Below are 26252 nucleotides of genomic sequence, written 5' to 3'. Positions count from 1 at the left end.
ATTTCCACGGGTCTATTCATATCATTTTTTGATGGATGAGCAAAATTTATATATGTATGCATGCATGCATACATATCTATATACATATATGGGTATGTGTGTATATACGCATAGGTATATAAGTATATATACATGTATACATACATATATACACACACACACACATATATATACACATATATCTCCCATCTGTCCATTGAAGGATATCCATACCTTAGCTATGGTGAACAGTGAAACAATGGATGTGTTTGTGCAAGTCTTTCTTATGGCAACTTTTTAAAAGCCTCCCCTGACATCTACTGACCTCACCAGTTAAGCACTCTGGATTTACGGGAGCCACGTTGGCAGGAAACTGTGCACCTATGTGTGAGCTTCACCATGCTTACGAGCCCTGAGACCTGGAGGAAGAAAGACATGCCACTTACATGCTCCCAGCTGTGCTGAAGAGATGCTAGATCTAGAAAAATAACAAAATTGCCAGAGGCAACTGTGAGAATCTCACCACCCCAAATCCTCCAGGATTTGGGAGTCCTGCGCCGGCTGGGCTGGGAGCCCAGTCTCCATCCATCACCTTCAAAGCAGCATCCTGAGCAGGGGCTCTCTCCTGGGGTGGGCTGTGCTGGGCAAACAGACATGCCATTTGCATTTCTTTGTTGCAATGTTTGCATTTTGCACTTTACCACCTGCTGTGCCCAAAGGTAAGTGTTTATTAAAATATCCCAGCCAGGAGAGTATCCTTCTCCAAACTGAAGACTCTCCCATTTCCCACAGGACTCTTCCACCGGACATAAGCCTTCCTGAGGGAAAGGCTCAAGGAGAACAAAGGTTAAGCCAATCATTTTTGCTTTCTTGGATACTCATATGTTAACTTCTCTCAATATGTTCAGTTCCTGATTTGAATCCCAGAAGCTTACAGTGGGCCTGCATGGAGCAAGTGAGGTAAATTCATATGCCTGTGCACATACATATGGCCAGCATTTGAGTTGGAGGGGTTTTGTTCCCGAAATCTTCTTCCTGAGGCAGCGAGCAATGACTCCCATGGAGAGGAGTATTTTTCTTTAATATTTCTATGTCATCTCATGCCATATCTACAGAGGGGCCCCCCGTGTACGTAAACCCCAGACATAATTCTTGGGTTGTTTGGATGAGTTCTTAAAAGGTAGAAAGGCCACATTTATCGAGTTAGATCTTTCTTCCACCCCAAATGAGTGTAAGATTATAAGTTTCTTTTAACTTTTAATGTACCTGGAATTAAAACATATTGTTTTTGCAAAACAATGGGTGTGTGTGTGTGTGTGTGTGTGTGTGTGTGTGTATCTTTTGGAACAAACATCAGAATGCATGCCATGTAATAAGACAAGATGGGAATGTATGTGTGATAGAACATTTTAGACATATGTGACTGATCTACCTCTCTCTATATACATATACTTCTACAAACTAATTTTCACAGTGGATATTTGGGCCTACATATATTCCAACCTCAGCAAAGCAAGAGAAATAATATTCCAAAAAATAATTTGGGGTAAAAAAGAAGGGCAATACTGGAATCTGAACTCAGGGCTTTGTGCTCACTTTGTTCTGCTGGTATTTAACCAGCTGAAAAGCAGTGCTTTTCAGCTGGTTATTTTGGAGATGTAAGGTCATGGACTTTTCTGCCCAGGCTGGCTTCAAACCTTGATCCTCTGGATCTCAGCCTCCTGAGTAGTTAGGATTAGCATGAGTCACTGGTACCTGGATCCAAACTTCTTCAATTGTTTGGTTTTTTTTTTAAGTAATTTAAAATTAGTAATTAGTATTAAATTTAAATTTTCTTAAAAAAAAAACCCTAGGATCTCTCTAAAACTGTTGAGCAAGTTCCTTAAGCTCTCTGGGTCTCAATTTCTTCCTCTGAACCTTAGAGACAAAGAAGGAGATCTACCTCACTGGTCTTGGGACCAATGAGATAATGTATAAAAGTTCTTTGAAATAGACATGAACTTAATAAACATTGTAGCACTCAGAGCTTAAAAAAAAAGTTCTTTGAAATATAAATGATAAATAGCAGTGACTTTTTTTCCCCTCTTGAAGCAGTGGGCTGCAATCCTGGGCACTTGTCTGTCATCTCAGATAGGCAGCAGGCTAAGGTCAGAAGGGGAACATTTCCAGACCAGTCTTGATAAAATATTTATGAGCCTCCCCGCTTCATCTCAACAGAAAATAAAGCTGGGTGTGGTGGTGTGTGCTTTTCATCTCCGTTGTGGTAGATGGGTAAAGAGGACAACTGTTGTCCAAGCTGCTCAGACATAAAGTGAGACAGAAGCAGTTTGGTATTGGCCAGAGACTGAGGGATCTACTACCTTTCCTGATACCTTCTCCAGATCTCTACTCTGGAGCCCAAAAACCAAACCAAAACCAAAACAAACAAACCCACTGGATCCTAGTTTGTGTGTGTGTGTTCACTTTTGGGATCCTCTCAAATCTAACTTGCTGTCAGTTAGATGGGGTCAGTGATACCTTTCTCTCAGGAGAGTGACGAGGCTTTAGGACAGCCAGGAGTGAAAGGAGGAGGAAGAGGCAGCCAGTGGAGGTTTAAACTGCTTGGCAAAGCATGTGGAGTCCACACACAGCTGAGACCAGAACCCAGGGGCCTTCCCTCCCAGTCCAGATCTCACAGCATCTGTGGGGCCCCCTACCCCTGCCCTGCTCTCCTCCGACCCCTCCCCAGGGAAGCTATAGATGCAGGAATGCTGGGGTTTTCAGCATTTAATACAAAGGAATTCTTCCTGCAACTGCACATAAAGCCCACGCTCAAGTCCAGCTCTCAGGCAAGCCAACTGGATGCTGAGACACACAGGAAGTAAATCGATCTAAGTGCTGAAAAGATAATTTGTCCAAAACCAGAGCCCGGCTGAAGCTTCACTGGGGTATTAGCTAAGGGGAGGAGAATGTGGAAATGCAGCGGGGTACTGGGAGCATTACCAGAATACCTGCAACTCCATTTGACTTAGACACCGTGAATTAAAGAGCCTTTCCTTTGTAGGACCCCCAGCTCCTTTTCAGCTAGTTAATCACTCATCCTTAAGGTGCCTTCCCCCTTGACCACTTTCCTTCTGACATCCACCCAACAACCTTGAACTCAAGGTCCTTGTCAGCTCAGTTCCATGCTAGAGCATTCACCTATGGGAAGAGAGAGGCTCTGGGCATGTACACAGCTGTCGTCCTCTAGGCCCTGAACAGGCCTGGCCTTCAGCAAGGACATACCAGCCAAACGATGCCCTAAGGCTGGGCCCTGGAGGCATAGCACACACAGAGCACTGTGTACAGCAAATACTGTTATTTCCGGAACATACCAAGCCTGCGTGCCTGGCCGGTTAGAAGAGATTTAGAGCAGGCCCCAGGCCTGACCTAAAACTAGCTGTAGCACAAGTATTGAGTTCAAGGATCTATCTACATGCAAGTGATATCGCTGGAAAGATATCCAGAACTGACAGTGAGTTTGCTTCTAGAAAGAGGACCAAAGGACAAGAACAAGCTACAAATGCATGAATACATTTTATTTCCTTTCTTTTAATACGCTGAGTGTTGAACTCAAGGTTTTGTGCTTTCTAGGCAGGTTATCGACTACTCACTTGACTCACTCCACCAGTCCCTTTTCATGTTGGCTGTCCCTTTTTATGTCTAGGCTGTCTAGAACTGACATCATCTTATTTATATGTCCCTGAATCACCAAGATGGCTGGCACATCATGCCACCAGATCTTATCAGTGGCAGAGATGGAGTCTCACAAAGTTTGGTGGGGTTTTGTTTGTTTTTGTTTTGTTTTGCCCTGGATGGTCTTGAGCCCTAGATCTCTGCCTCCCAAGTAGGTAGAATTACCATAGGCTTGAACATGGTGGCTTTCTCTTTTAAACTTTCACTCTAATGGATACAATTAATTATTAAATAATAACATTTATATTAAATAAATGGTAGTATAGCTCAGGATCCTACAATGGTCCAAATTAATCCAAATATCCAGAGAAGAAATCAGGCTTGAAACCAAGTATCCAAAGGGATTCCAATTCCAAGAACCACAGCCTGTCATGGTGGTGCTTCCTGGTTTTATAAGAAAACTGAGCTCCAGCCAGGTGCCAGTGGGTGGTGCCTGTAATTCCAGCTACTCAGGTGACTCGAATATGATGATCACAGTTCAAAGCTAGCCTAGATAAGAAAGTCCATGAAACTGTCTCCAATTAGCTACCTAAAAGTTAGAAATAGGGCTGTAGCTCACTTAGCCTTGAGCACAAAAACTCAGGGACAGTTCCCAGGCCATGAGTTCAAGCCTCAGGACACACACACACACACACACACACACACACACACACACTTGAGTTCTAGGAGACTGCAGACTGAGCCAGTCACACAGCTTCTTAAGAACAGAAAAGCAAGTCAAAGTCAGGTTCCCAATGCACAGATTTCCAGATTAGGGTAACTGTCCACCTCTTCCCTATCAATGCCCAGCATCTTGGCCTCTCCATTCTTATTTTCTACAGAACAAAGACAATCCCTGTACCCTTCCAAATCTCTGCTTAGTGTGTTTGATTGGGCATACATAGGTTACAGAGATATTCCATGAAGATTTCTGGAGAAACTCTGCAGATTAAATAGGGTGCTGTTTCCACCAAAAATCATACCTCAAGAAGCAGACAAAAGACAGCATTGGACTAAAATCCATTCCAAGACCTGGCTTTAAAGGTTTATGCAGTGGAAGGCATTTCTCTTTATGTCTTCTTTTCTATCTAGAGGAAAAAAAGTTGACATTAGACTCAATAATCTCCAAGTCCTTTTTGCCTCTTAAGATTCTATTAGACAGCCAGGTGCTGGTGGCTCACACTTGTCATCCTAGCTGTTTGGGAGGCTGAGATCTGAGGATTGTAGTTCAAAGCTAACTCAGCAGAAAGACTCTAATTTATAACCACCAGTAGACCAGAAGTGGAACTGTGGCTTCAAGTGGCTGAGTGATAGCCTTGAACAAAATTGCCCAGAGACAACACCCAGGCCCTGAGTTCAATATATATGTACATATATGTATATAATTATATATAATTTATATTTGCATGTATTTATATGAACACACATCATATTTGCACATGTATGTTATATAATATATTACACAATCACTGCCTAAATCATCCATTTTTCTATAAGTTTTTGTTTTACACATGGGCACATGTTGGCTAGGAACATGGGGGTATGTCCAGTTGTGAGGCTCTCTCCTGTGAGCAAGTCTTGGTTGGGCCGAATCTAGCGGGTTGGGCCACAGGACAAACTCCTAAGCTCCAGGGTTCTGTGTGGCTTTCCACTCTGCTGGCTGCCTAGCTCACACCTTGGCCTGGATTCCCCAAGGCTGGGACCTCCCATCCCCTATGACACTCCCTAGAGGGCATCGATGGCTGACCCTACATATAGACCCTCTTTTCCTCCCAGCCCAGTTTGGTGGCATTGAGGAGCCATTTCTGTCACACTGATGTGTGATTCAAACCAGTGGACGTCAGCCCCATCTCTCAAAATCATAATGTCATTCAAAGCCGCAAAAAGTCTAATTGGAAGGTCTGGGAATACCTCTACTAGAGAAACAGGCTGGGAAGGTTACCCAAACATTTCTGGAAAATGTGTTGAACCAACAAGACTGAATCTGTGGTTTCGGGTTCCTAAAAAGAATTCCTGACAAGCTTATTTATGACAAAGCCCTTCATATCACTGAGGGGAAGCAAAGGGAGAAAATAAGACAAGTGTTTCTAATATATGTGTGGTTTGGGCACAATTTGTTATCTTTGGGGAAGGGGGAATAAAAAGCCAAATCACAATCTTGGGTCATCACACCTCCAAGGGAAGCCTTCAAAAATGGAGTGAGTTTCCTATGTGAGTTTATTTTCCCTAGCATTTGAAAGGTTATCAATTAGGCTTGTGGACAAGCCTTGTATCTAGTTTGTAAGAATAACAGTTTCTTGTGGGAATGAAACAAAACAAACAAGCAAGAGAACTGTCCTGGCCATTTTTTAGTTTGGCTATCTACCCTGTATGAGGCGTGGCTGATGTGACTTCACCTCTGCTTGGGAGAAGTTCCCGGCTTCAACATCTGGTTACAGGAACCCTGTTGCTGCTGCTGTGGCAGAGTTGCTTCTCTGGGTTTTGTGGAGGTTCAGGTCTTTTCAGATATTATTTCTCCAAAAGAATCACCAGACTAAAAGATACTCTTGAGAGAGAAACAAAGACATGCAATGCCTATGTGCCTCTTCATATTTATGTAAAATAATATATGTGTATATATATATATATAAACAAACTCCAGGATATGGAAACAAGATGTCTTTTTGTAAATTTATTTTTTGATGATTCTTCTTTTCAAGTGTATATCTTCAGAAGGGCTGGGGGAGGAGGGTACAGAACTTGAAGGAAAAAGGGTGAAAAAGTACATCTGCAGAGCTCACTGGACTGATGAAAGTAAATTATACCTGATTCATGTCCATCACCCAGATCCTTCTAAGGACTGCCAAAGATCGATTTGAAATTTCAAACCAGACAAGTCATTGTCAGTCCCAAACAAAAGCTACCATGTACCTCAACAATATATTGTGTGTTAAGAAACCTCTGGATCTCAAGTGGACAGGCAGAGCTGAACTGACTAGGCACAGAAATATGACTTTTTTCTTAATGGTCAGTATGCTTTTAACGTCCCAGCATTTGCTGCGTTACAGGTTCCAATCTCAGTTCTAAGTATGTGAATGCAGGGAACCCTCTGCCTGGCATCCACATAGGATCTATCCACCAAGGAAATTTTACACACACACACACACACACACACACACACACACACACACTTCTTCAGGAGCTAATTTATTTAGTTCAATTAATTTACTGTGATCATTTGTTTGGGCTCACAGGGGGAGAAGATCCTAACACCCAGTGACAGGTGCATGAGGTGGGTAACTTTGCCACCAAAGTTGAAGGACTTCTATTGGCTAATTTTTTCAAGGTCATCTGCAAAAGCAGAACACTTTGGAGTTCTTTTCTTTGGCTCACTGGGAAACTCTTTATATTATTGACATGTTCTTCTCTCCAGAATTGAGTGCATGGGATCTGAAGTTAGGAGCTTGAGAAGTGTGGTGTGTGGATAACCCTATCTCCATGCCCTTCCCCCAGCCTTTGTCTAACAAGCTTGCCTCCACCTCCCCTGCATGGGCACATGCCAAAGGCTGGGAAGGGACAATGCTTCAGGCTCTGATAGTGTTTGTGGGCATCACACTTCCCTTGGGGCAACCAGGGAACATGAACTAATTGTATGATAAGTGCCATGTGGATTTGATTCCAGCTTACATAGATCCTGTTGTGTGTAAAGGAAGCCAGCTTAAGAAATAGAGACTGGGACCCCAGCTGTTCAGCAAGTAGACCCTTCTTTTGGGTTTACCAAACTGACAAATTAAGCACTATAGGTTCTTGTATCTTACTATCCAGCTCCCTTTATGGAGGTCTTGTGAGCTGCTGCTCTCTGTTACTCACCCAGAAGATCTGGAGAAGATAGACTATTAGTTCATAAGTTGAGTGAATTTATGTGGAATCAAAAAGAGATCTTCCCAGGGGCCCCAGAATCCCTGCACTTAGCTGCAATTAAAACAGGGACTGGAGAAGTATTATGGAGAAGTATCTTTCAGCTCAGGAGTGCTTGAGTTGGTATACTGGGGTGTGTGTGTGTGTGTGTGTGTGTGTGTGTGTGTGTGTGCATGCGGGCAGGTCCTGGGGCTTGCACTCAGGACCTCGGTGCACCCCTTGAGTTTTTCTTCTCAAGACTAGCACTGTACCATTTGAGCCCATAGCTCTACTTTCATTTTTTTAGTGCTTAACAGGAGACAAGAGTTTCACAGACTTTCCTGTCTAGATTGTCTTCACACTGTGATCTTCAGATCTCAGCCTTCTGAGTAGCTAGGATGATAGATGTGAGGCAGCAGTACCCAGGTAGAATTGATGTATTTTAAATAATGCCCACAATAGAAAAATATGGATCCAGATGCACACTTACTACCACCCAAAAGTCTGGGAAAGCCATGTAGTAAATTAGGCAAGTCAAGTCTATTAAAAAAATATCACCAATTTCTCAATGTCAGAAAGGTGTTATATTGTTGGGCCCGAATTTGGATGGAAATGGCAAGGATTGCAAATGAGGGAATATGATGGTTCAAAATGTGGGAGCCACTCCCCAATAACTCACCTCTGAGAAGACAGAGAAAGCGAGCAAGTATGGCTGACCTCGCAGTTGCTATTTGCAATCACAAAAATATCTTGTAAGGTTGTTAGCCTCTGACTTCATGTAAACAGAAACAGAGCTACTGTGCATCAAACTCCATGAGCCTCTCAAAGTTGGGTTGTGCTGCCCCGGGCACTGACAACAGGCCTCTCTGTGGAGGCACTTTGAAATGAAATTTGTCAATACCACATTGAGTTAAATTGGCCACACAAAACTGAATGCACATGGACTTTAAATGATGTGAAAGAACGGGGTTTTCATTGAATGTGTTCTATTAGAACCCTGCCTCCCAACCTGGGTGCTGGTAGTTTACACCTGTAATCCTAACTACGCAAGAAGCTATGATCTGAGGATTGGAGGTTGGAAGCCCCAGGACAGCTGGGTGAGAAAGATCGTGAGGATCTTTATCTCCAATGAACCACCAGAAAGCTGGAAGTAGAGCTGTGGCTCAAGTGGTAGAGCACTGGCCTTGAAGTGGGGGAAAAAAAGTTCAGGGAATTCATATCCTGAGTTCAAGCCCCAGGACCAACACACACACACACACACACACACACACACACACACACACACACACACACACACACAGCACCAGCGACCCAGCACAACACCCAGCAGATGAGGAAGGAACCCACGCGTTCTCTGTGTGACACTGATGTAAAAAACACAGTCCAGTACTCCCGAGGGGTACACAATATAAATGCTTTATTGCTAGCACAGAGGTTTCTTTTGAAGTAAATTAAAAGAAATAAATCTTCATTTTCACATTGTATACTGTAGTTTAAAGTAACTAGTTGGTTAGTGGTGGGTGCACTGGGCTGCGCTAGGGAAGGAGGGTGTTCCATGGGGGACAGTGTGGAGCGCGCATGCCTAAAGCCGCTGGCTGCCCAGTGCACTGTCGTGGGTAGAGAACGGGGAGGGGGGAGGGGGAAGAGGGAGATTCCTTTCAAACACTGTGGATAAACACGGGTTATAAATAGCAAACCAGTATGGTTAAAAAGCAGGAAACCATTAAATACAGAAGGCTATACATATGTATATATCTATGTTGCCCCGATTCCACAGACTGGAAGTTACCTTAGGTTACCTTTTTAAATAGCTGATCTTCATCTAGGTTAGGGACTGGCATGGAAGGGGCAGGTGGAGAGAAGAGGGGAAGGATGCTAATGCTGCCCACACCAAACTAGGAGATCATTGGAAAGCAGAGGAGTGCGGCTGGGAGGGAAAGGAGACGGCTTGTTTCACGCCTCTCCCGCAGGCTGAAGCTCACTTGTTGAGGCAAGAATGTGCGTGGACGAGGCCCTGCACGTGATGCGGCTGTGCCAGAGCACGCCAGGCGTGGCACTCACTGCAACCCTGCAAATGCAGAAGGAAATCCACAGGCTTGGCCAGGTTTTCCAAAGTCACTGCTGACCTTGGAAAGGGGTTAGGGTACAGAATTTGGGTATGATGGGCAGAAACTGCACCGCGGTGCTGAGACTGGGCAGGTGCTGGTCTAGTGGAGACTGGGGTGCAGAGGGAGGCATAGAATCACACCCGAAATCATCTGCTTAAGAATTGTCAGCCAGCCTTGGAAGCTGGGTGACCTCTGCAGAGCATCTGGGCTCACCAGCTTCTCAAAGATTGTTTGGGGGTTGGTTTTAAGGTAAGCTTTGGGAAAAATCCATCTATGAAAAAAATAAGGGCTACGGTTTTCACTTTATTCTAGAATAACCAAGAAGGAATGAACACACACACACACACACACACACACACACACACACACACACACACACACACACAGCAAAGCTCAGAAGCTGTGAACTCCACATGATGACCTTCATCTTTCATTCGTGTTATTTACAGGGATGAGAAAACAAGGCCAGGTCAGAACTGGCCCAAGTTCTGACTGTGTAGAACATCTGCAGCGTACCAGCTCCTGGCAGTTTTTGTCTGGTCTGGCCCTAACTAAAACCACTGCATGTTTTGCTTTGAAGCAATGGATAACATGAAATGGTAATTTGGCTGCAAAACCTTGGAAAATTGTTCCCGGCCCAAACATCTGCCCCAAATGAGCTCAGCTGACTTCTCCTTGGGCGAGAGGGAGGGGTGGTGAGCTGAGGAAAAATGGAAGAGCAATGTAGCTCTCTTGTCTGTCCTGGGCGCCCCTGCGATTACTTTGCCCCCTCCCCTCCCCAGACATTTGGTGACATTAAGGTGAATCCTTCCAAAATGGCAGAATCCCTGCCCAGCTGGTTTGCAGGGCCTGCCTGCTCTAGGACATCATTTGAATCGCAATAGAAAGGCCAGGGCTCCACTGTGCTCCTGAGATCTGGGCCTACGGGGAAGTAGAGGGAGCCATGCAGGCTGCCTTCACCTTCTCCTGGGCCTGCTTATGAATTCTTCTGGGGGATCTTCACCGTCACCGTCTTCACTTCTGAGTACTCTCGCAAGCCAAACTCTCCCCTGAAACACACAAGTGGGCTATCAGACCCCGGAGCTCACACACCAGGGCCTGGCTGGGGCCTAGCACTCCTGCCAAGGGTGGAGTCCATTGCTTGGGATGAGCAGCAGCTACCAAGCTTTCCTAGGAAAGAACTGAGTGGATAGACAGGCTGGCCTTCCCTAAGAAGCAGGAACCATTCCTGAAGTTAAGAGGTGAACTACCTTCTGATGGCAACAACTAAGCTACTCTGAGAGCCACATCAGACCATCCATTGTGCTCCTGGGACTCACAGCTGTGAATATCTGGGCCATAGGGCCACCTGCAAGTTGGGACCGCAGCCTGCTGTCCTCCTCCGGAACCCAGCCCCTGCCTCTGCTTACCTGGGGGAGCTCTCCTGAAAGATTTCCTGGCAACAGCTGCCCACCTCACCTAATAGCAAAATCTGAGACAAAGCAGGCTCCCCTCCGTCAGGTAGCCTAAATTCTTCATTCCTTAGATTTCACAAATGGGAAGCAGACATGTCTGCAGTACCTTAAACCCAGTGTCTTGCAGAAGCAATGTCCATCCACAGCCCCCTAGCTGGGGAAAAGGTACAGGAAGTAATAATAACTGACTACAATGAACTGGAAATGGTTAGTAAACTTTCTCCTCAAGATTCTCCTTTGGGGAGGGGGTGGGGAGAGGGAAATGGGGGCAAAAAAAATGAGAAGGGTATCAATGTGTGAGAAATAACGCACCCACTACCTGGTGAATGTAACTGTAACATCTCTATACATTACCCCAACACTTCCCCTATGGAACTTATTCATGGCCCAACGTTGTCATTCATTTGGCCAACGAACAGCTACTGAGGCTTCCTACAGGGTGGTGCTCGGCTGCGCTCAGGCTGAAGGACTAGGCCTTGCAGGTGGTTGGGACAGAAGGAAAGCAGGAGTGGGATCAGACTCTAGAGAGGACAGGGGAGGCCCGGCCCTCCGCGCCCGGCCCTCCGCACCCGACCCGGGGAAGGGGAGTAGCAGGTGGCAACGCCCTCCTCACTTTTTTTTTTTGTCAGTAATAGGGCTTCAACTCAGGCTCTGGGCTCTGTCTCTGTGCTCTTTTGCTCAATGCCAGCACTCTACCACTTGAGCCATAGCACCACGTTTTTTTGTTTGTTTTGCCAGTCCTGGGCTTGAGCTCAGGGCCTGAGCACTGTCCTTGGACTTTCTCAAGGCTAGAGCTCTACCACTTGAGCCTCAGCACCACTTCCGGCTTTTTTTCTGTGTATGTGGTACCAAGGAATCGAACCCAGGTCTTCATGATGCTAGGCAAGCATTCTACCACTAGGCCAAACTTCCAGCCCCCAACTTCTGGCTTTTTTGGTAGTTAATTGGAGATAAGAGTCTCCTGGACTTTCCTGCCCAACTGTCCTTGTTCCCATGTCTACCCTGCTGTCACCGTGTCCCCACCTGGGGGCTGGGGGAAAGAATACCAGGAAATTTGAGCAAGAATAAAAGAATTGGGAATGGCTGTCCTCTTCCATGGTCCTTGTGAAAGAGAAGAGCTCCTGAGACAAGAGAGGCGAGGGAAAGGCCCCGGAGAACTGTCGGGTAGCTTTGTGAGCAGTGATTCTGAGCACCACTGGCCACCAGGGCTGACAACACTGCTGGGTATAAGGGGGCCTGGGCAGCCTGCTGCTCTCCATCTGGGTCATTCCACATGGAGGAATGAGAAGAGGGCGGGGCCATCCGCTCATTGCAGGGCACCTCATTAGCTTCGTCCCAGGCTTGAGTATCTTTGCTGCCTGCTCAGCCCTGGCTCTCTCTGGAGTTGTTCCCTGCCCTGGGGCAGTTCTCAGTGTGCTTCCTTACCAAAGACACCATGTACCTCTGCTAGAAGTGAGGTCACTGCTTCCTCCCACTGTGACCTCATTTCCTGGCTTGTGCACACACTTGGAGGGGACCTTGAGCCACACTTCCCTCCCATCCACATCTCCAACCCGCTGTGAAGCTGTGAAGGAATCTGTGGAGTCGTGAACCCTGTGACGTAGCTGCTTTCCAGTGTGACCCCAAGTTCCAAGGTGTTCAGTGTATGAAGAACTGGGGTGTCCTGCTGGCCTGGGGTACTCTCTTCCTAGATCCTGGGCAGGCATAGAAGCCCTCAGTGTGTTCAGAGACAGAGGAGGCCAGCCAGGTGTTGTGGCTCATGCTTTTAATCCTAGCTACTCAGGAGGCTGAGAAGTGAAGATTGCGATTCAAAGCCAGCTTGTGCAGCTAGTTAACCACACCAAAAAGCTTGAAGTGGAGCTGTGACTCAAGTGATAGAGTGCTAGCCTTGAGCACAAAAGCCCAGGGACAGCATCCTAGGATAAGTCGTTGCTGTCCTCTGGTGCCAGACACCTCCTGGGCACTTTAGTCCCAGACCCTCAGCCTTCACAACTATCGCTGAAGGAGCTTGCTTGAGTTTTGTTTCTTGATCCTCCTCTCTCCAAAGGTGACAATCCATTTATTTCATAAGACTCTAGTGTCTTAATGACACTACCGCCTCCCCCCGCAGACCAAGTACAACGCTTTGTGCGGAGTTTATGCTCAATATGGGAATAGAATCACAGCATGTCAGTGTTTCTCTCTCCTCCTCACTCATTTTTCTCTACGTAACACCTAATCTAGATAGGATGTGCCACCTGCACATTAGCTTACTGAATGGAGAGGGGTGTGAGGGAATTAAGCTGTGTTGTCAGTAGTGTTCTTCATTGTCCTCACTTCTCTGCCAGCAACAACAACTTTCACACTTACATTTCTCTCCCATTTCCAGACATCTTGAACCCCCCAAAGGGGCTCTGGACATTCAAGGCATTGTAACAATTGATCCTGAAATGAGAAGACAGTGCTGTGAGATAACATGAATTCACCTGCACAGACGTAATCACTGTCATAATAAATTTTCAAAGGTGATTTTTTGCTTTGTTTTTCTAATTTATAGTTTATTTCAATTTCCTGATCTAGCAAGCAAGAAATGTAAATCTTCTGAAGTTGAGGTCGGGGTAGACTTTAGTTTTCTCTTCTTTAGAGAGGGTATCCTCTCCCTGCCCGTCCCAGTCCTGGAGTCGAATTCAGGCTCTGGGCATTGTCCCTGAGCTTCTTTTCCGCAAGGCCAGCATTCTATCATTTGAGCCACAGCTCCATTTCTGGCTTTTCTGCTGGTTCATTGGTAGATAAGAGTCTCATGGACTTTCCTGCCACAGCTAGCTTTGAATTGCTACCCTTAGATCTCAGCCTCCTCAGTCGCTAGGATTACAGATATGAGCCACCAGCACCTGGCATATCTGTTTTGTCCTCGCCTCTGACAAGCACAAGGCCCTGAAGTATTCTGTATGGGATTTCTCTCGAAGGCCCTTTGGTCACTGGGGGAACCTCCCTCACAAGGAATGGAACCCATGAGCTCTTGTGGGAGTAAGCTGTTCTAGGAACATCCCAGCCCCTGAGTTTTCCCCTCTGGCTTCCTTGGTGATGTGTGAGATCTCCCTTTCCACAGGCGCTGCCAATTTTATCAACCATGAGATGATGTAGGCTGGGAGGGTTCCCTTGCCACAGTCTGTCTGTCCTACACTGGCTAGACTTTCAGTCTCCAGAACTGTGGGGCCAGTCCTGGGCTTGAGCTCAGGGCCTGAGCACTGTCCTTGGACTTTCTCAAGGCTAGAGCTCTACCACTTGAGCCTCAGCACCACTTCCGGCTTTTTTCAATATATGTGGTACCGAGGAATTGAACCTGGGCCTTCTTGCATGTCAGGCAAGCACTCTACCACTAGGCCAAACTCCCAGCCCAATAAACTCCAATAAACTTTTTTTTTTTAAATAGTAAGGTGCTAATGGTGTAATCCTAACTACTCAGGAGGCTGATATCTGAGGATCCCAGTTCAAAGCCAGCCCAGGCACTAAAGTCCATGAGACTCTTTTATCTCCAATTAACCACCAGAAAACTGGAAGTGGCACTGGCTCAAGGGGTAGGGTGGTGGCCTGGAGCTGAAGAGCTCATGGACAGTGCCCAAGCCCAGAGTTCAAGCCCCACGACCAACAACAACAATAAAAAATAGTAAGGTTATTCTGCCTCAGGTACTTCATTATCATAAAGAAAAACGATCAAATACGGGACTCCATACCACTTGTGGAATTTGAGAGGGACACAACCATGATTCTCTGATCTTACCAGACAGTCCCGGCCTGCATTGCAGAAGAGACGGTGAGGGCCTTGTTGATGTCGTTAGTGAACACAGCTGCCACCAGTCCGAAATCTGAGTTATTGGCTCTCTCGATGACCTCATCCATGGTCTTAAACCTCAGAATTTCCTGCACGGGACCAAAGATCTGCAACAAATAGTCTGACTTAACATGGTGGAGGTGTGCTAGCGTTCTCCCTTTGCCTTGCCTTCCTCCCATTTTAACACATTTGCTCTGATTGTTTACCTGACACTTGAAATTTAGTGGCACAAATCTCTCAATTATCTCCAATGTCTTCCCAGGATAACGTCCTGTAGGAGTTTGACTTCAGACTGTTTTGACTCCCTGCCTGCCTCTCCCTGCCACACTGGGTATACACTAGGGAGTGGTGAGTTCTTTAGCTCCAGCAGAGTTAAGTGGCATTTATTCTCCATGATTCCCAAGCATTACTCCACAACCCAGAACCACTGCTCTGGAGTGCAGGCTGGCCTGCTCCTGGGTCTCACCTGCATACCCCTGAGGACCCTTGAACGTTTCCTCTTTGCTTTCTTAACAGCAGAGGGAACCATATTGGGGGTGGAAGGATAGGGAGAACTCAACCACTGCCAGAACTTAAAATTATAATTGTTCTGTTGGCTGATGATATTCAAGGTCTTCCTCTGGTCTCAGAACTATGATTTCTGCAGCTATTTATTTACTAATTATCATTACCAATAATTTCTTATTAATATTTATAATTATTGTTGATGGTGGTATTGTGGAATGTATGAACGTAAGATACTAAATGCTGAAGCTCTTAAGACTATCCTATCCCCTAGAACTTCTCTGGAAACCACCCCAGGAGGAGAAGATGTGGCGTGGTGGGCCCACCACATTGGATACCTCTTCCTTGGCGATGCGCATGTCATCTGTGACGTTGGAGAACACAGTGGGCTCAATGAAGAAGCCCTTCCGGCCCAGGCCTTTGCCTCCACACTCCAGCTTGGCGCCCTCGGCCACACCACTCTGGATGAGTTCCAGGATCTTGTTATACTGTTTCTTATCAATCTACCAGAGGAAAAATGTCGGGTTGGGTCCCACTAAGTGTCTGCACTGGCTGGAGTTAAGGAAGCAATCACTCATGATCACTAATGCTCTACCTGAGGGCCCTGTTCTGTGGTGGGGTCAAAGGGGCTCCCCACGATGCGCCTCTTGGCCCGCTCCACGCTTCTCCTCACGAACTCCTCGTAGATGGACTCCTCCACAAAGATGCGGGAGCCTGCGGTGCAGCACTGGCCTTGGTTGAAGAACACACCCTGGTGAGCCTGTTCCACAGCATAGTCCACTGCAAGAGGAGACCGCCAAGTTTCAGCACTGCTTTAATGGTGGAGGGACCTGGGTGGGGGACCCACCTTCCTCCCATCTCCAAAGTCCTAGAGAAAAGACTCTGCAGACTGAGTCTTTAGCATCAAGAGCACTGGACAGAGCACAAAAATCTAGTGGAGTGCTAGCTAGACCCTGACATTACTTGCCATGCTACACTTGAGTCTCTTTATTTTGTGAAGAGGGACCATTCCACAACCCCAGTATCAGAAATCAGAAACCCCACTCTGCAGGAGGAATAGGGAGCCAATGTCAAGGGTGAATCTGGGCGAGTGATAGGATGAAAACTAAGAGTTAAGGTGAGGAGCTGCCACACTGGGCTGCAGTCATAGGGGAACAGAAAGCTTAGCACTTGCCAGATCTGTTTTCATCAGCAGCTTTCCTATTTTAGATAAGGTGTAATGTTTGCACAAGTCCATCTGTGCATACCCTTGAGTTTTGTCTGTGATGGCCTATCATACCCCTTCAATCTGTAGGATCTTGTCCTTATACATAGTGTGATTAAATTGTAACCAGCAGATCTCTTTGAAGAAACTAAATTGCCTCTATCTTGATATCAAATTGACAGCATCCGAGGGTAATCCTCTCATTTTCACATCCTGTCTTATATTTTGGTACATCTGGTGTGTGCTAATGATTAATGACTGACTGAATCACTGATGTGACATTGGAGTGTGCCACCTAAAAAGCGATAAATATAAGAATTCTGATCTTGGCCAGGTGCCAGGGGCTCACTTCTTTAGTGTTAGTTACTCAGGAGGCTGAGATCTGAGGATGGCAGTTTGAAGCCAGCCCAGGCAGGAAAGTCTGTGAGACTCTTATCTCCAATAAACTGCGAGGAAAACCAGAAGTAGAGCTGTGGCTCAAATAGTATTATGCTAGCCTTGAGCAAAAAATAAGCTCAGAGACTGGGAGTATGGCCTAGTGGTAGAGTGCTTGCCTAGCAGGCATGAAGACTCAGGTTTGATTCCTCTGTACCACATACGTAGAAAAAGTTGGAAGTGGTTCTGTGGCTCAAGTGGTAGAGCTCTAGCCTTGAGAAAGTCCAAGGACAGTGCCCAGGCCCTGAATTCAAGCCTAGGACTGGCAAAAAAAATAAAATAAGTTCAGGAGCTGGGCGCGGTGGCTCACACCTGTAATCCTAGCTATTTAGGAGGCTCAGATTTGAGGATCATGGTCCAAAGCCAGCCTGGGCACTACAAAACTATGAGACTCTTATCTCCAACTAATCTCTAGAAAACAGGAAGTGGGGCTGTGGCTCAAGGGTAGAATGGTAGCCTTGAGCTGAAGAGCTGAGGGACAGTACCCAGGCCCAGAGTTCAAGCCCCATGACCCCCCCACACCTGCCAAAAATGTTCAGGGACCAGAGCCCAGGCCCTGAGTTCAAGCCCCAGGAATGCTGCCTCCCCCATCCTGACAAAGAAAGGAAGTAAGAAAGAGGGAAGGAGGGAAGGAGGGAGGGAGGGAGGGAGGGAGGCTTGAAAATGAAAAAGTTCTAAGCTTGTCAACCAATACAAAGCTAAAGCAGAACTCTGCATCACAAGCTGGGGATAACATCCAAGCCACCTGCATTTCTTTTTTCCTGCTTCTCCAATGGCAGACGTGAGGAAGAAAGAGAATACCTGGGGAAATTTTGGAATTTCCTTTCCTGGAGAGCTTTCTAAGGCAGAGGACGCACACCAGGCAACATGGACGAGGTGGCCTTTCCTTCCTGGAGACACAGGGCTCCCAGGGTAACTGTTCTGAATCTCTGTAAAGTTCTCCTGGCAAAGTCTATTTATACAGAACCACCCAAGTGAGCTGTCATCCTAGCTGAGAATCTTGGAAGCAGCAGAAAGGGATTGGAATGACTGGCCAGGGAAAGCTTTATGGACGTGGTGAAGCAGGATTTATTTTGAATCATCTGCCAGCTGCCAAGGCCAGTTAGAGAAGTTTTAGCTTTCTTTAATCTGGGCAGAGAGACTGTAATGCAGGTGTTCAGAGGTTGAGAACATTTCTCTTTCCATTCCTGGCAAGCCTTCCCTTCAACTCTATCCCACACTGCAGAGTCAAGATGGTTCATTAGTGTCCAGAAAATGAACTATTCCAAAATTAACTGCTGAGAATGTTGACGGGGTGACCCTGACCAAGACACATTGCATTCATAAACTGCTTTGTTGAATGGCAGCTCCTTAATAAAAAAATACTTTAAAAACAAAAAGAAATGAACTGGCAAGTGCTGTTTCTGTTCAATTTTACTATATTTTCTCCTCAGAAGGCTTTTTTGATGGCCCTTAGCTTCAAACCTCTTTTTCCATGTGGCCTATCAAGAGGGGGTACACACAAGTGAGAACTGCAGGGTGTGGTGCTGGGACCTGCATAAGCTCTGTGGTTGACTTACAGTCTGCATCTGCAAAAATAATATTAGGGCTTTTCCCTCCAAGTTCCAGAGTCACTCTCTTCAAGTTACTTCTTCCAGCTGCTTCTTGGATAAGCTTTCCAACCTGGGGAGAGAAATGGCACACCATGGAGCTGAGGCAGTCAGTAGCCAAAGCCAGCTCTGAGCAATAACGAGGACACAGCGTTGTTGACCCACAAGGGCAAAAGAACCAACTGAAGGAACCCGTGAGGCCTTCTGGGGTCCATCTGAGTGGACAAGGTGTAAGGCAGTTGGTGCCCAGGCTTCAACATGGAGGGAATAAGAGGACTTCTCTGGAGTCAATCCTGATGGAGTTGGAGGCATGGATCAGATAGTAGAATGCCAGCCAATGATTGAAAGGATCAGATACTAAGTTCAAGTCCCAGTCTTTGACAACATAAATTAAAAGGAGGCTGGGAGCCTAGTGGTAGAGTGCTTGCCTAGAATGCATGAAGCGCTGGGTTCGATTCCTTGGTGCCACATACACAATAAAAGCCAGAAGTGGTGCTGTGGCTCAAGGGTAGAGTCCTAGCCTTGAGAAAAGTCAAGGACAGTACCCAGGCCCTAAGTTCAAGTCCCAGTACTGCCAAACAACAACAAAAAAAGCAAAGCAATACTGAAAGATTTCTCTAAAGATAAATGGCAAAGCAGAGGTGACTCAAGATTCCCACCACTGCAGGTGGCCTTGAGGATTCTGCTCTGCAGAAAATAAAAGCCATTTGCCTCCACTTGAAAGACACAATGAAAGTAAAACAAACAGTTCAAGTTTCTCCAAAAATGCCAGGTGTAGTTTTCAACTGCATGGTCTGAAAAACTCTAGGAAGTAGAGAGTGGGTCATTTTAGACAGGAACAGATTTAAAAGTTAGAAGTTAATGAAAATTACCAGGTTACCCAGTTGGCCAATGGCAAAATGCATTGGATTCCTTACAGGCTAACTAACCATAAGATGCATGCCTCACCCCTTCCTTCCCCCTCGCCCTTCCCTTCCTTAATTCCTGAATTCTGTCCTTCATTCTGCTCTACTCTGTATATCTGCTGAGCACCTAGTCTATGCCTCATAACATCAGATCATATTCCTTCATGTTCACAAACTGTCAGCTATAAAATCTATCATATGCCCTCAGATTTACATATAAGAAACAAGCAAAAACAAGGGGTTCCATCTGTCATGAGAGGCTGGATAAAATTTTTAGCCCTTGTCAACATGCACCAGATGATTCTATTGGTTCACTGTTTTTTGTTGTTTGCTTATTTTTATTTTCTACCAGAAATGTAATCTAGTAATTCTTTTCAAGATGATGGTAACTATACAAAAGTTTCACCCAGTCTATGATCATCAGAGAGGAGTATCTGAGAAGAGTTCCTGTGTCCAGCTTTACCATCCTTTCCTTAGAAAACTAAATTGATGCTAAATACTGCAAGGGAAACGTCAGGTGGATGCCTTTCCCCTTCAAGTCTGGAAAAGGTTATGGTAAAACTTAGCCTCATGAGAACTGGCCATGTCGCCCATGGGAGAACCACTTCTGTCTGGAGTGGCCTCAGGACAGAACATTCCCGAAATCCCCAGTCTTCACCAATCTCCTCATTCAACATTTCCACAGCCCTGCAATGCAACCAGGTGCGATGCTGAACTTAGTCCCTAAGCAACAAGAAGTCATAACTAGGACGCTCATGTAAACCTAGCAGATGCTCAACAAGTGTGGCTAGCTTTACATTTCACTTAGGAAAAAAAAACAAAAACAAAAACAAAAACCTGTGTCTAATTTAAGATCAGATCGAGATTGCAGCTCTGTAGTATTTTGCTAGGGCAGAGTCAGATCGTTCTATCCTTACCTATGGAACTATACAAGGGAAGGCACAGCCTCCATTAGTTACAGGACAAAGAGTCATGTGCCTTCCCAAAGGTTCTAGGCCTAACTCTTTGGAAAATACATTATTCCTGTTTATGAATCCTTCCTAAGCACGGTTAAATGACCCCAACAGAAAGTGTTTGAGAAGGAAAAGGGGAATAGATTTAATTCTTAAATAGGTAATTCTTAGAAGGAAAAATTCATGTTTAAAAATCAAGTATTCATCCAGGTAGCCCATGCTTGTAGTTCTAGTTACTCAGGAGGCTGAGATCTGAGGATCTGGGATCCTGCCCAATGCCAGCCTGGCAGGAAAGTCTGTGAGATACTTATCTCCAATTAAACATCAAAAAGCCCGAAGTGGAGGTGTGGCTCAAGTGGTAGAGTGTCAGCCTTGGGCACAAAAGCTCAAGGACAGCGCTCAAGTCTGAGTTCAAGCCCCAGGACAGGCAAACGCACATACACATGTGCACAGACACATACCAAGTGTTCAGTGAGCTTACTTACAAAATACATAGATGTATGGATACAAAAAATGAGGTATATGTATATACAATGGAATTCTACACAGCCAACAGACAAAATAAAATAATGGCATTCACAGGGAAGTGGATCCAGAGTGAATCATGTTGAGTGAGACAAATCAAGACCAAAGGAACAAAAGGCTCATGGTATCCTTAATATGTGGATATTAGATCCAAACAAGTACAAGAGCGATGACTCAATATTTGCATACCCAATGCTATGGACATGGTATTAGAAATATAAACACAAGTAGATAGACATAAAAATGTATGACTCTATAGACATGTTTTGTTACATAAATACGTATCTATGACATATAAACCCTCAGCCTAATTTTAATTACGTTCTAAAATCTAAGTACCAGTGATTGTATATAGAGATTCCCTTCTTGAATACTTGTTTGTTAAACATGTATTTTGAAATAGGATGTAAAAATCAATGTTAATAAAATCTTTAAATAAAAAATATTAGAAAGAAAAACAAAACAAAAACCAAAATACAGTTGGTCCTATGCAAATCAAGCTAGAGTAGCACTTATGTACCTTTAGTGCAAAGGAACCAAATCCACAGTCCACAAGATTAGAAAATTTAAGACAGAATGTACAGAAAACATGCAGCACACAATGCAGCCCTGGAAAGAAGAAACTCTTAGTAGATGGGAAAATATGGGTGCCGTTCTTTGGGAATATGACTTAGACTAGCCATATTTCCCCCTTCCTTACAGGTAGGTGAGATAAAGGAGACTTTGGGGTCAAGCTGGTAGGGACAAAAAAGTTCATGTATATAGTAATGAACAAAAATGAGGCCACTTGTAAGCTAAAACACATAATTGTTCAGTTGGAGGATCTAAATCCTGTCTGTGGCATGAATATCGACCAGAAGCTAAAGGCATAAAGAATCTGAATTCATCATCCTTTCTCCCCCTCACCTCAATAAAAGAAGATTTCACAAGGCCAGGCAGGAACTGCTGGCTCATCTCTGTATTCTGGGCTGCTCAGGAGATCTGAGGATTGCTGGTTCCAAGCAAGCTGGAGCAGGTAAGTCTGCTAGACTTATCTCCAAATAACCCCCCCCCAAAACCCATAGGAGAGCTGTGGCTCAAGGGGTAAAGGGCAATCCTTGACTGAAAGATCAAGAATTCTTGAGTTCAAGCCCAAGTAGTGGCATACATATGTACACATGCATGTGCACTCGTGTGCGTGCACACACTCCCACAGGTTTCACAGCGCACTCTTATGATTCTTCCCCTCTCCCCATGGACAACCTGGTCATGTACAACAGCCTGGAGAGCTAACAGTTTGGCCCACTGAGGGTCAGGAGACTCCATGCACTACAAACTCTGGCTGAGTTCCTAGTGAATATTGAAAATTTAAGAAAGCCCCTTCATTTTCTCTGGGTTTCCTCTTCTTCACGTGTGGAGTGAAGGCCCAGGGCCAGGCAACCACTCATCTGTTAGTAGTTGGACGAACTGAAAACGTTATGAAGGACAGGTGGGGGTGTGGGGCGGCCAGCTTGCTCTAAGCGCCAGTCTACCATCCTGTGTTTGTCCTGCCTTGCAGGGCAGAAGTATCTTTTCTCAAGGAGGACCGCAGCTGCTTGGAATTGTGGAGAACTGGCTCTGTTTATAGTTTCCCCACAGCTCGTTATGAAAGAGTAAATGATAGCAGTTCCTTAAACTCGGAGCTCCCTGCAGAGATTCAGCTAGCTCACTTGGTGCACCCCAAACAGGCAAGACTGGTGCACTGGGGGGCTCCCCCACACATCTGAAACGGGGCTAATTCTCAGCAGGAATGTTGGCACAGACCTACTCTGCCTCCCATCCTCGTTTGAAAAGGCTTCAAGATTGATATCTGGAGTGTCCTTGGAAGAGCCCCAGTGTGCCCCAACCATGTGGAGTGCAGGGGAAAAGTAATTTGGATCTTTGCAAGGAAAATAATTTGTTATACAAGACAAAACAGAACACAAAGGGCTTTTCATGCCTTCTTTCTTTATTCAAGGCAGGTGGCTCCCTGAGTAAAGTTTCTGGAAAAACAAAAAAGTTTGGAGAAAAAAAAATTCTATTTATTAATTAGGGACCCAAATTAGAATGGATTCCTTTTCAGAGATATGATGCCCTTTTAGAAACAGGAAAATAATTCTCTCCTCAGCTAAACCCCAAACCGAACGAAACTCAGTGCCTTTTCTCGCCTTTATTCATTTGCAGCATTTTGTTCACTGGTTCCAACCAAGATGGAACTCCAATAGGAATTTCTTAGTTTCCAGAAAGAGGTCAAATCATCCTGATTCTGATTCTCCCCCCCACCCCACGCCCATAACCTGGCTGAACATCTATCTAAGCGCAGACTGTGTTGTCAGCCTTTTTCCCTGTCATTGCCACCACCAGTCACACACACTCAAGACTGGAGCCACATGAAACCACATTCCTTTCCTTGAGTAGCCTCTATAGTTTCTTCTCTATAGCCTCTCCTCCTTTCGGACCTTTCTCTCCACACCTCCGCTGAGATGCCAGCTTTTCTACTTTCTAAATTCTGGCTCTTTCTACCCAGGTTGTGCTGTGCATATACCTCATACACTGTACTGGCTTTCTGTCTTCACCAATAGACTGAATCTGTTAACAAAGACACTTCATCTGATTTTTTTTTTGGCAGTATGGAATTTGAACTCAGGGCTTTATGCTTGGTACTAAATGCTCTACCACCGAGCCATGCTTGCGGCTCTAGTTGTTTTGCACTGGTTATTTTGACCTGGATCCTGATCCATCTTTTTAGCTGGAATGACAAATATATGCTACCATGCCCAGTTTCTTCTATGGAGATATAACAGCTCCCGCCAATCCCAAACTCTCATGTAGCTAGAATAACATGCATGGACCACCATGTCTAGCTATGAGTTGAGAAGGAATCTTGCAAACGTTCCTGCCTTGGTGGGACCTCAAGCCATGATCCTCCCATGCTCAGCCTCCTAACTGGAATTACAGGCATGAGCCACTAATGCCTCTGGCTTCTGGTTTCTTTTCATATCCATTTGTACCAGTGTTTATAGAGTCAGTGAGCCAGAGCAAGAGAGCTGCTCTTCAGGTCTCTGGAAATTAAGGCAGCGAAGGGGAGGGAACACAGCATGCCCATCCCTGGCTTGGCTTTGCTGCAGTGAGTAGGTGAGTCCTGAGGTTTTCTCTTCTTTATCTTTGGCATTAATTTGAGCATTGGGTGTACAGTGGAATATTCCAGGACATTTAAATATTCCTCTTGTTGTTGTTTGTACTCTGCTTCCAGAGATCCTGACCAGCTCAGTCCTGAGTAGAGTGTGTAGTCATGGTTATTTCTCAAAAAGTTCCTAAGAACATTCAAATGTGCTGCTAGTGTTAATAATCATGCTGTCAAAAAAAGGCATTTGCCACATACTTATCTATTTGGCTTTCGTCTCCACCGTTTAATGTTATCACTGACTACACACCTCCTAGTGCCCGTGTGTGCTACTTGTTCTCACCAACATCTGCAATCCTGAGAGGCAAGAATGTGAGGAAGAATGAAAACCCTAACCAAAACCATGCTCCAGTGATTCATGCCTGTAACCCTAGCTACTCAGAGGATGAGATGTGAGGATCACAGTTCAAAGAGAGCTCAGGCAGGAAGTTCCATGAGATGTTTGGGGTTTGTTTTTTTTTTTATTAACTATCAAAAAAACATGGAAATGGAGCTGTTGCTCAACTGGCAGCAGAGGATAGGGACAAGATTTTGGCTTCTTAAATTTGTGTTGGTAGGAAGATGCGCAGTATGCTCACGTCAGAACAAGCAAAGAGGCAAGCACTCCTGACACCTGTTCAGGCTCAGGACCTATGAGCTCAGAGGAGCCAATCCTACTGTAAAATTCTTGACTGGGCAGAGTAAGAAAAGAAAATTAAGCCTCTTATCTAGCAGACAAAAAAGTAGCAAATTTATTCTTTAGTACCCACGTTTTAGAAAAAAGGTATTAGAAAAAAGGGAAAAAGCTAAATATCTGAAGTGTGTACATCTATAAAGTCTTGTCCCATGAAACTGTTCCATGGTTCACTTGTGGGTTCCATTACTTTAGGAAAGGGCTAAAGCTGTAGCAATCCACTTCCCCCAACCCCCACTCTCCAAGAGAGGCAGGCTTGCATCAGACGCCATGACACTCATCTCACTGAGGCAATGAAAGGAGAGCGCCTCTGGGACAATTAAGCTTCATGATGACACAGCTGCTAGCTGCAAACATTTTCTTGGCATGACTCTATCGAGCCCCTCCTGTCGTTTGCTTTGATGGTCTCTCTACTATCTTGTTGACTAATGATGAGATCATGGTTTGTTCATCTAACTGAATTAAAAAAATAAAATAAAACAAAACACTGTACCACAAGCGAAAATACAAACTGTTTCCCTGTACTTTATGGAGGTTGTTTATTGACCCTGTGTTTATAAGAGCTCTTTCATAGCCACTTATTAAATATTTATATGTATCGTTTGTGCATGTAGCTGCAATAAGGAGAAATTAATCCCTATCTTTAATCTTAGTGACTGTTTGCTTTCTGAAGACCTCTGGCTGAAGTAAAATGGAAAGCAGCCACCTCAGATCAGCTTCTTGCTGCTGCCTACCAAGCATTGTGACGTACCAATAGCTTTCCTCTCTCCAGAGTCATCAAACCAAAAGCAGATTCAAATTCACATTGAAAGGGAAATGTTCGATCTAGAAGAATCTATGTAATTTCCCAAGTAGCTAACAAAAGTTAGGAAAGAATAGATAGATACAGAGGTAAATAACTATAAACTCAAAGGGCTTGGGATTAGGGGATCATTTGGTTTGCCTGTGAAATTACTTCACCTGCCACTACAAATATGTATAATGACCAGTTGTTGTTCATATGTTAGACAGATGTTTTTCTCTCAGGTCCTCTAGCATCTGCCATTTATGTCATACAAAGAAAGAAACCAGAAGATTCCTGTCTCCAATCGGTTCCTGTCCTCTTGAAAGAAAAGTATGGGAATGTGGAGATTGGAGAATTCCGCTGTAACTGCATTGATGCATGCCGTGGTAAAGCTGCCTCACTCTGTGACCATTCCTATCAGAAAAACACTTCACTAGACCACTTCCACCCCACTCTTTCCAGATTTCCTCCCTTCCCTTTCTCTTTTTCCTTTCCTATCCCCTCCCCCATTCCTTCGTTTTTTCCTCCCTCCTTCTTTTGCTCCTTCCCTCCCTCTTTTCTTCCCTCCTTTCCTTCTT

At 45.1% G+C, this 26252-nt stretch overlaps 1 protein-coding gene across 3 annotated transcripts in view; it reads right to left on the bottom strand.

Moving 5' to 3' along the window:
- Positions 1-8948: 8948 nt before the first annotated feature.
- Positions 8949-26252, bottom strand: part of Aldh1a2 (aldehyde dehydrogenase 1 family member A2) — a 160277-nt gene continuing 142973 nt past the window's right edge. For all 3 annotated transcript variants that reach the window (XM_090358323.1, XM_090358322.1, XM_090358324.1), the window contains 7 exons: positions 18624-18726; positions 16021-16205; positions 15764-15928; positions 14871-15028; positions 13460-13534; positions 10617-10705; positions 8949-9616 (listed from right to left, as the gene is read on the bottom strand). In XM_090358323.1, the coding sequence (XP_090214449.1) occupies positions 10633-10705; positions 13460-13534; positions 14871-15028; positions 15764-15928; positions 16021-16205; positions 18624-18726 (759 nt within the window). In that variant the 3' untranslated portion in view covers positions 8949-9616; positions 10617-10632. The remainder of the gene's footprint in view (positions 9617-10616; positions 10706-13459; positions 13535-14870; positions 15029-15763; positions 15929-16020; positions 16206-18623; positions 18727-26252) is intronic.

The sequence above is a fragment of the Megascapheus bottae genome, chromosome 25 (assembly GCF_031878675.1).
Source record: "Megascapheus bottae isolate mThoBot1 chromosome 25, mThoBot2.hap1, whole genome shotgun sequence".
NCBI classification, from domain to species: Eukaryota; Metazoa; Chordata; class Mammalia; order Rodentia; family Geomyidae; genus Megascapheus; species Megascapheus bottae.
Note: the sequence above shows the minus strand (reverse complement) of the source record. Positions and strands in the feature narration are given on the sequence as shown.